At 32.2% G+C, this 10,691-nt stretch overlaps 1 protein-coding gene across 1 annotated transcript; it reads right to left on the bottom strand.

The window, feature by feature from the left end:
* Positions 1 to 2,413: 2,413 nt before the first annotated feature.
* LOC126891101 (uncharacterized) lies at positions 2,414 to 6,972 on the bottom strand. Its single transcript, XM_050660278.1, has 3 exons — positions 6,736 to 6,972; positions 5,964 to 6,077; positions 2,414 to 2,506 (listed from the first exon to the last, which is right to left on the bottom strand). The coding sequence occupies exons 1-3, from the start codon at positions 6,970 to 6,972 to the stop codon at positions 2,414 to 2,416; spliced, it is 444 nt and encodes a 147-aa protein (XP_050516235.1).
* Positions 6,973 to 10,691: the final 3,719 nt, after the last annotated feature.

Below are 10,691 nucleotides of genomic sequence, written 5' to 3'. Positions count from 1 at the left end.
TTTTTTTTATTGAGTTTTTATTTTTTGTTATTATCAGTTTTTATTTATTTTTTATTACAGTCGAACTCGTTTATTAGAATACCGGTTATAGGAATATCCCGGTTTAAGGAATAGAAATTTGAGGTCCCGAAACACTTTTACAAGCAGCTAATGATCGGTTATTAGAATATCCCGGTTATAGGAATACTTTTGCTTGGCACGAAGGCTATTCCAATAAGCGAGTTCGACTATATCAGTTTTTATTTATTTTTATTATCAGTTTTTTTTAGTGTGAAATATGAATACGAAAAAGATAGACATGCACAGACCTCTCACGCAGCGGGAGTTGGAAACTGAGTTGCAATTGTGCCTGGAAGAAATTTGGCAAGATGAATCGGATAACAATTCTGATAAATCAGAAAGTGGATCTGAAACAGAAGATGTCGTTTTAGAAGCATTCAGTCCATCTGAATCAGAGTTCGAACCACCAAGCGAAAATGACTCAGATTCCGACCATGACTTGCCATCCACTAGTAAGAAAAGAAAAAGAAGTTCTAAAAAGAGTAACGGGTTGAAAAAACACTTTACTTCAGTGTTTCCAGGAAAAGAAAGTAATGGGTCTAAAATCGACAAGGAAAAGACATGTCCTGTTCAGAAAACTCTACCAAATGAAGAAGAATCTCTAGAAATTGCAGCTAAAGAGAAGCAAACAAAAAGAAAAGAAGAAACAGAAGATGACGTTTTAGAAGAATTTAGTCCTTCTGAATCAGAGTTCGAACCTTCAAGCGAAAATGACTCAGATTCCGACCATGACTTGCCATCCACTAGTAAGAAAAGAAAAAGAAGTTCTAAAAAGAGTAATGGTTGGAAAAGGAGTTTACTTCAGTGTTTCCAAGAAAAGACAATAATTACTCTAAAATTGACAAAGAAAAGAAATGTCCTGCTCAGCAAACTCCACCAAGAGAAGAAGAATCTCCAGACATTGCAGCTAAAGAGAAGCAAACTAGGTTGCCGTCGAGTCTAAAAGGTAAAAATGGACACAGATGGTCCTCTCAACCAAAGGCCGCTACTAAAACTCCAAAACGTAATTTCGTACATTTTGTTCAAGGCCCCACTGATAAAACCAAAGAAGCGCAAACTCCCTTAGATGCTTTTCATTGTTTTATGAGTCCTAATTTACTGGAAAAAATTGTAGAATATACAAATGCCGAAATTTCTGTTAGGGCACAAAAATATAAAGTCGAAAAACTTACAAACTCGAAAGTAAATATTGACGAATTGCATGCGCTCGTAGGACTACTTATTTTTGCTGCTGCCCAAAAAGACAATCATTTAGCGACAAGACAAATGTTTGATGACAAAATTTCTGGTGCGATATATAAAGCAACTATGGGACGGGAAAGATTTGAATTTCTTATAGAATGTTTACGTTTTGATGATAAAATATCTAGACCACACAGAAAGGAAACAGACCTATTAGCAGCCATTCGTGAAATATGGGATGATCTTATACAAAACTGCAAAACGTCCTATAAGCCTGGATCATACCTAACAATCGATGAGCAGCTACTGGCTTTTAGGGGAAGATGTCCTTTCCGAATGTATATCCCAAACAAGCCAGCTAAATATGGACTGAAAATCGTAATGCTGTGTGACGTAGGTACCAAATATATGTTCGATGCAGAACTGTATTTAGGAAAGGGAACTAAAACCAATGGACAGCCTCTAGGAGAATATTATGTAAAACAATTAACTAAGGGTGTGTACGGAAGTAAGCGTAACATAACCATGGATAATTGGTTTACGTCAGTACCACTAGCAACGGAGCTCTTAAAACCTCCGTACGATTTAACTATAGTTGGTACTCTACGGCAAAATAAAAGAGAAATACCTCCCGAGATAATAAATCTCAAAAATCGTGAAATTGGTCATTCCTTATTTTGCTTTGATGGTGAAAAAACCATGGTATCCTATAAGACAAAAGTAAATAAGTCTGTGCTTCTTCTGTCGACAATCCACAATGGTCCAGTAGAATGTGATCGAACAGGAAAGCTAGATATCATTAAATTTTATAATGCAACCAAGTACGGAGTAGACACATTTGACCAAATGTGCGGAAACATGAACATCTCCAGAAAAACACGAAGATGGCCCCTTTGCCTGCTCTATGGAATGTTAAATATTGCTTGCATAAACTCTTATATAATTTATAATCATAACCAACAACGACAGAAGAAAAAAACCATCACAAGAAAAAAATTTATGGCCATTTTGTCCGAACAACTAACAAAACCTTGGTTACAGCATCGTATAAGTTGGCCAACTTTGAACCGCTCGGTAAAGTTACTTATCGAGAATATTTTAAATCTGGAGCTGCAGCAAGAAAGAATATGCCCTACTGTATCAAAACGTGCCATGTGCCAATTTTGTCCCTCTAAAAAACGACGGATGACAACCAACCATTGCGAGCACTGCAGACGTCCGTTTTGTGGTGAACATCGCGCACTTTGCTGTCAGCAGTGTAGTTCTAAAATGTAGAATTTATATTTTTTTTGTGATTTTTAGATTTTAGAAAGATCTCTTTGTTTAAAATCATTTGTAGAATTAAGTTAAATAAAATACTTTTTCAGTTATCACATTTTTTTTCTCCGCGTAGTAAATTTTACGATGGTTAGTATAAATGAAGGTAAAAATAAGGTTAGTATTCTAGGGTTAAAAAAAATCTCAAAAAATTTAATTCAAATGATACGTCTCAAAAAATGTAATTTTTAAAAACTTCATAGTTTTACAGAATTAACACCACTTTAAGGCGGTATTGCTCAAGTTTGAATAGGTCTATAACAGTTTTATAAGTGTTTTTTTAAGCTTAGGATGTAGTCTTTAAAACGCACCAAATTATTTTACTTTAGAAATGAAATACGATATTTCTTTTTGAGAAAATTAAGACAGATAACAAAAATGTAATACAAAAACCGAAAATTACCAGCTATAAAAATGTTTATACAAAGTGATCAAAACTTTTTTCTGTAAAACTTACCTAAAATACATTTAATAATATGCTTCAACAATAATAAATGTTGATAACCTATTGATAACTTTTTTATTATCAGTCTTACGAAAAAAGTTATTCTTTATAAAATACTCTGCATCATATATGATCTATAATTTCACTCAAGAGTAAAGTACCTCTATAATTCACAATATCGAAAACTGTTATTAAGAAAAGTTGTTTGAAATTAAAAAATATGTTTCAGTGTTCAATTACATCCTTCTAATTAAAATATTGTGAATAATAAAGGAGCTTAACTCTTAAAGAAAAATTCATATTTTTTACATACCTCGTATAAAACTCAAAAAGTTGGATATCTGATGGTTGTATCTTAGATTTTAGACCAAATAGAGCATTTTATGAAGAATAACTTTTTTCAGATAATTGATAATAAAATAGTTACAATAATTGAAATAAAATGATGCTGAGTATTCGTAATTTGAGACAAAATTGAATTTTTTTTCGATTAGAATGATGTAATTGTATATTAAAATATAGTATTTACTTTCAAACAACTTTTCATAATAGCATTTTTTGATATTCGTCAATATAAAGGTACACTTCGCGTCATATAAAACTGGTACACTTTTTTTTCCCAATGTAAACCTGTGTTCAGACTGACAATTATTGTTCGTGAATCACTTCGTTGTTGCCATCACAGGTAACGGAATTGCACTAAATCTAAATACAAAAAAATAACATTTAAAATGTATATTTCGAATTGTAATATGTACATATATTTAAATTTCACACTTGTTCACTGTAAAAGTTATCCATTTTGTATTAATTCCAAATTAAATTTTTAATTTTTCCAGTGTGTTTTATTTATTCTATACAACTTAATGCAGTTTTGTCCTACAATTTACGAGAAACCAATCACACCTCTCGATTTGACATTAAACATAATAATTTAAAGTCATGTCAAGATTTATTATCAATCATTATTTTTGAATTGAAATATTTTCATAAATTATAATAAAATACGAAATAATGTATGGATACTTAATTGAGATGACGGAAAATTACAATTGTTTTAGTTTTTAGTAGGTATATTAAAAAATGCGGTCTGTCGCACAGCCCCGTTTTTACCTAGTTTGATATAATATTTTCGTTAAACTGGCAACGTTGCCCTAGAAAATAGAATGACACTTGTGACAAGATCAACTTACACAACTTGAAAAACACGATTTTCGGTTATAAGAGTTGTACCAGTTTTTTTTGACGCGAAGTGTACATACTTTACTCTTTAAAGAAATTCATATTTTTGACATACCTAGTATAAAATTGATAAAATTTAATATCTGATGGTTAAGTTTTAGATTTTTGACTATCCAGAGTATTTTATGAAAAATAACTTTTTTCCGTAAAATTGATAATAAAAAAGTTTTCCATGTGGTTCCTAAACACACTGTATAGGAATTTTCAAATTGTAATGCTATATTCGGATTTAGCATAACCAAAAACAAAATAGAAACATATTTGATCAAAGTAAAATGATGAATTCAACGATATTTTTAAAATTATTTATACAAAACAATTGTTATTGTTTAGACAATTAATAAACAATTAGTGGCCAAATCTGCGAGTAGAATTTTTGACTTTAACATGTATATAAATTAACAAAAAAAGTTTCAGAAAAATATAAGCTTGTTTGAATTATTCCGAAACAATGCATGTTGTCGTTCTAATTGCACTCCCCTATTAATCATTTTTAAAAAATATCTTCTGGGCTTGGAATTAATTTTTGTTTTTATATTTTGTTACTTTATCTAACAGTTAATGGAAACTTTTTTTACTTCTGTAATAATATTAATTAAAAGTTATTTTTATTATTTTATTATTCATTATATAGCTATTGGGAAACACATAATACTGGACATGCAAAATAAATATGTATTAACATTTGGATATAATAATATCTCTGATATTTAGATAAATATATTTTCGATCCCTGTTTGTAGATTTGTATGAAGTGAACTCTGTGATTTCGATTGCATATATTGCAGATGTGCGATGGCTATAATTAGGTTCAACTGAAAAATGCTACTAACACTAGATACTTTGTAATACGTAATTATTGTATTGGTTGGTTGGAGTGAAATTATGTGAAAGTGTCACGATGGCAAAAATTCGATAATAATTTTAGAGATTGAGTGCAATTTGTTGCGATTATTTCATGAATAAAACTGTTCAAAACCAAAATTTTATTATATTTTATTTATGTAAATACAAATTAGTACAATTAAACACAGTTGTTATAAATATTTGACGGTTGAATGTCACCACTTTTATAATTTTTAAAACATTAATTGTCATTGTCACTGAATGTATTTTTTCTTAGCAACGAAGGGCATCTGATGTAATATATTTGACGACAGGATATTATCTAAAATTATCAGTTTAATTTTTATTTCTGTAGCTTTCTATTCGTCAGAATCTTCTATGAATGAAATAATCATTGTCATAATTATTAAACACATAAAATTGTTTACAAACTATATTTAAATTCCTTAAACTTGTAACAACTCGAGCATAAATAAAAATGTTTTTTTTTATTTGACTTTTACTATTTTTGTTGAGAATAAGCCACAATTTTACTCTAAAATTAAGTTTATTTCATACTTTGATTTGCACTTCGGTAGTTCTAAGTACAAAACATTAATAATTTTGTTGCTTAATAAACCTTAATTCATATCAATCCAGATATATATGTCAATATGAATAAGTCAGGTAAGATTAAATTACATATTACAAGAATTTTTACCATGCAATAAAAACAAAATTTGTTTAATTTATTAATGTTTTGTACGATTTCTGAAGTGGAAATCCAAAGGTCAAACAAACTTTATTTTAAAATAAAATTGTGGCATCACCTGTGTACAAAGGTTATGTACCTTATAATTTTTATTTTACTGTTATAAAATACTGTACATACCACTTTACATTGGGTCACTTTTTGTCCAATTCCGGATGTACCCGGGCCATCTTCGGCCACTTCAATTGAAACTGACTCCGCTTGATTGTCTACTTCTTGCCAATCTTCCTGGACCTGTAAATACATATACTTTTAAATACTCTACCAACGGTTCTCAATATGTGGTACATGTCGTCGCTGGCCAAGTGACGTTTTATTCAAAAGAGGGATTATGTGCAAAAATGGTAGATACGAAGGTTTTACATATTCTGCAAAACGGGTCAAGTGTATTACTTATTGTTTTTGAGATAGTCTCATAATTTTTTGGTGCTAAGTAATATTTTTTTAAACTAGTTGTGTAAAAAGGAGGTAAGAAACTTCTACTTAGTAAAAATATAAAAATGTTACTTGGCCCCTTTTTGCAAATCAGCGATGATGTATCACTGGTGGTACATATCATTATTTGCGGTGGTACGCAAAAACTTAGCCAAAATCAGCACTATTATAGTTGATTAGATTACCTATATACATAGATATTTCAGTTAGGTGATACCAAAAGAAAAAATAAAAAGTATTTTATGGTACATTGCTTGAAAGGTGAGAACCACTGCTCTACATTAACAAATCCTTTTTGGAAAAAAACTGCCCTATACAATACATAACCAGAGAACAATGACCACATAACGGTCATTGTTCTCTAACAACGACGACATAACGGTCATTGTTCTCTAACAACGACCACATAACGGTAATTGTTCTGTGAAATAACTACATAATTCTTGATATTACTTACTTCATTATCATTTTCTTCTATATGCAAATTTTCTTTTATAGGCATATGTTCTTTTATAGGCCTGCATGCCTGGGTCATGTTACGATCATCACTGTCACCTTCTGTTGTTAAGCCATCAACGATTTCACTTAAAATATGGTGTAACTGGTCTTCATACCACGTTAACTCTGTCTTTTCTGGTGGTCCTCCACCAGTTTTATTTTTATTTCGCTTCATTTGGGCCACTGTCTTCTTCATATTATGTTTAATATTTAATATCATATTTCCATTTAATGGATGCTAAATCTCTTTTGTTAGTGGTTGTTGCATTGTACAATATCATATTTCCATTTAATGGATGCTAAATCTCTTTTGTTAGTGTTTGTTGCATTGTACAATTGTACAACTCTTTGCCACGACTCCTTTTTTTGGTTTAAAGACACGTGGTCGGTTTTTTTGTTCTCAATTATGTGAATCTCTTGAAACATAATGTTCATTAAATTATTGATTTCTGGACCAGAAAAGTTTGAGGACCTTCTTTTTACAGTATTCATTTCTTTACAGCGAATTTAAACTTACACTAATTTAAACAATAACACTAACACTAATTAAAAACTAATTTAAACAATAACGCTAAATAAAATACGGTACGGTACTACTAAATAAACTAGAAACAAAATAAATTTAAATAATTATATACACTAATAACAAAAATTCAAATAAACAATCACCACGAGAACCAAAGATTACACTTCAACAAGCTACTAACCTCGAGAAAGAAAAGAGAAATATTAATTTGCCGCGTAAACAGCGTAAAAAAACATTTCAGTTTACCGCCTAAAATATTGACAAGTTGACATATTATTAGAGTTAAATTAACAGCCACGATTTAACCAAGGTGAACTTAACGAGCACAAAATTTGTCGCAAAGTACTGAAATATATTTTAATCGATGTTTAACAGGCTGTTAAAGTTAATCGGCTGGTTTAGTAACGGGGCGATTAAGGAAAAGCATAAAGTACCGGCCCTAAATCTTGTCCGATTTTAAAGCGACGTTGCCAAACTGACAAGAATTTCTGAGTACAGAATAAAAACAACAAAGTATCACAGTGAAACGGTAGGCATTGTTTTCTCTGCACTGTTGAGGTGGAAAGCAGTGCTTGGCGCCGAAAATGGACAGATACCTGGAAAATAAAAAATGTCTGGACAGTGACGGAACAACGGATGATGGCACAAAAAGAAGGACAAGAGATGAGGGTTCAGATAACGAAGAAGAAAGGTCAACGAAGAGTCGAAAACTCTCCAAGACTTCATCCAAAACAATAGATAACCATGATGAGACAAAACTGGATAAATTAATAGACATGATGAACATTCTGGCAGGTGACATCAAAGAAATAAAGAGAAACCAAAACAGAAGTAATGAAGCAATAGAAAGACTAATTGCTGATAACCAGACTTTAAGAGAAGAAAATAAAGACCTGAAGAAAGAAAATATGGAAATCAAAAAACAGTTAAATGAAGTTAAGGAAACTATTGAATTCATGGAAAAACAAAGAAGAAAGAACAATGTAGTCATGAGTGGACTAGCAATTGAAACATACGATCAAAGCGTCTTAAAAGAGGGAATGGGCAACTTCATTAAACACAATTTGAAGATAGATGTTAAAATTAAAAATGCATACAAATTGGGGGAGAAAACCTGTCTGATTGAATTAGCAGAACATGAAGAGAAGCTAAAAGTTATGAAAAATAAATCCAAACTAAGACATGTTGAAGAAGGAAAAGTATACATCAATGATTATACTACGAATAAAGAGAGAGAAATTTAGAAAATAATTAGAAAACTTGCGCAAGAAGAAAAGGAGAAAGGAAGCGATGTAAGACTTAGAGGAAATAAAATATGGATCAACAAGGTCGGCTGGAAATGGGACAACAAAGAGGACAAACTAGTCAAAATGGGGTCAAAAAACTAGTAAACAAATATGCCGGAAATACTATGACAAACGAGGCAATGACAATGGACACGAACAATTATAGAATAGGTAGTAAAGACAAAGATACCATAAATAATGACCAAGGACGTGAGCAACGAGAGACAAGAAAGAGTAAACCCATAAAAATGCAGTCTGCAACGAGCGAGAATATAAAGAGTAACTATTTAAAACCCACAAGAGCAGTGCTAAAGCCCAAAGGGTGGACATTAGCAACATGGAATGTCAGAGGTCTCAACGGCAAAGTAGTAGAACTTGCTGAAGAATTCGAGAAACATCAAATATACTTACTGGGTATAACAGAGACCAAAAAGAAGGGAAAAAACACACAATTTTTAGAGAATGGACACTTCCTCATCACCAGTGGAGTGTCACTTGGCGAAAGGGCAAAAGAAGGGGTAGGCTGCCTGATACACAGCAACCTAATAAAGAACATTAAAGATTGGGAATGCATTTCCGAAAGAATTTTAAAGATAAGACTGGTAACCGAGGAACACAAACTAGTCAATATCATCGTTATATATGGAATAAATGATGACGAAAGAGCAGCTAGCAAAGACATATTCTGGGACAAGGCTTCAGAAATAATAAACAGTTTAGAAGGCAATACTATAGTACTGGGGGATCTAAATGGTCGAGTGGGTGTAAGAGATGAACATACCCAAGATGTATTAGGACCACATGGAGAAGAAATAAAAAATGACAATGGGGAACGTATTATTGATATATGCAGAGAAAATGATTTAATAATAATGAACACGTTTTTTAAACACAAAGATGCACATAAATATACAAGAGAAGTCAAAAGTAGAGGCGAAAGATCCATCATAGACTATGTTTTAGTAAATAGATCAGCAAGGCAATGTATTAAGGACGTAAGAGTAAAACGAGGAGCTGAATTATATAGTGACCACTATCTAGTTGCAGCCAGGACCAGCTTGGGAGTGCGACCAGAATTAATAACGAAAGAGACCAAGAAAACAAGTAAAGCGCTCATGATACACCTACTATAGAAGTTATCAGGTCACATAAGCTAGCAGACAAGGAGACAGCAAACAAGTTTAAAAACTACGTTAATAACAGAGCACGCTGAACATGACGGTGACTTAGATCGAACTTGGCAAATACTGAAAGAAGCACTCCTGAACGGTGGTAAACAAGTATGCGGGATAACAAGGAATAACAGAAGCAAAAAGTGTACAAATTGGTGGAACAATGAAATAAAAGCAGAAGTGAAGTCTAAGAAGATAGCTTGGAAAAATTATTTAAGGAACGAAACCGCAGACAACTACCAAATATACAAACTGCAAAGAATCAAAGTCAAAGATATGCTACTAGCAGCGAAACGGAAAAGTTGGGAAGAATTCGGAAACAAGATGGAAGAAGACTACCACTCTAACGAAAAGTTATTCTTTAAAACCCTGAAGAATTTAAGAATCGAAAAGGCTCCACAAACACCAAAGCAAATAAGGGACAAAGAAGGACACTTACTTCATGACAATGACCACATCCTAGAGAGATGGAAGCAATATTTCGAGGATCTACTGAATATCCAAAACGATGTAGACATTATCACAGAAGAACCAGAAGAGGTAGAGCAGGAAGACCAAATTCAAGACAAAATAACTATAGCGGAAACAAAGAAAATCATACAAAAGCTTAAGAAAGGTAAAGCGGCTGGATTTGATAAAATCACAGCGAAAATGCTTAAAAACATGGGCGACAAGGGCATTGAACTGCTAACAAAAGTGTGTAATAGGGCATGGAGTGAGAGCCAAATACCAAAAGATTGGGAAGTGGGAGTTATTCTACCCATTTTTAAAAAAGGTGACAGACGCGAATGTAGCAACTACAGAGGAATAACACTACTGAGCATCCCATCCAAAGTATATGAAAGAATACTAGAAAAACGTCTTTTACAAGAAGTTGATTCTAAAATGGAACAATCACAGAGTGGATTTAGAAAAGGCAGAAGTATCCAAG

This window comes from Diabrotica virgifera, chromosome 9 (assembly GCF_917563875.1).
Source record: "Diabrotica virgifera virgifera chromosome 9, PGI_DIABVI_V3a".
Lineage (NCBI taxonomy): Eukaryota > Metazoa > Arthropoda > Insecta > Coleoptera > Chrysomelidae > Diabrotica > Diabrotica virgifera.
Note: the sequence above shows the minus strand (reverse complement) of the source record. Positions and strands in the feature narration are given on the sequence as shown.

What these genes read in the sequence shown, in the direction of transcription:
- LOC126891101 (XM_050660278.1), bottom strand. Translation starts at nt 6,972, where the DNA reads ATGAAGAAGACAGTGGCCCAAATGAAGCGAAATAAAAATAAAACTGGT. An exon ending in TAGAAGAAAATGATAATGAA is followed by an intron (nt 6,078 to 6,735) that starts GTAAGTAATATC and finishes ATGTATTTACAG; the next exon opens with GTCCAGGAAGATTGGCAAGA. An exon ending in AAGTGACCCAATGTAAAGTG is followed by an intron (nt 2,507 to 5,963) that starts GTATGTACAGTA and finishes TCTACATTTTAG; the next exon opens with AACTACACTGCTGACAGCAA.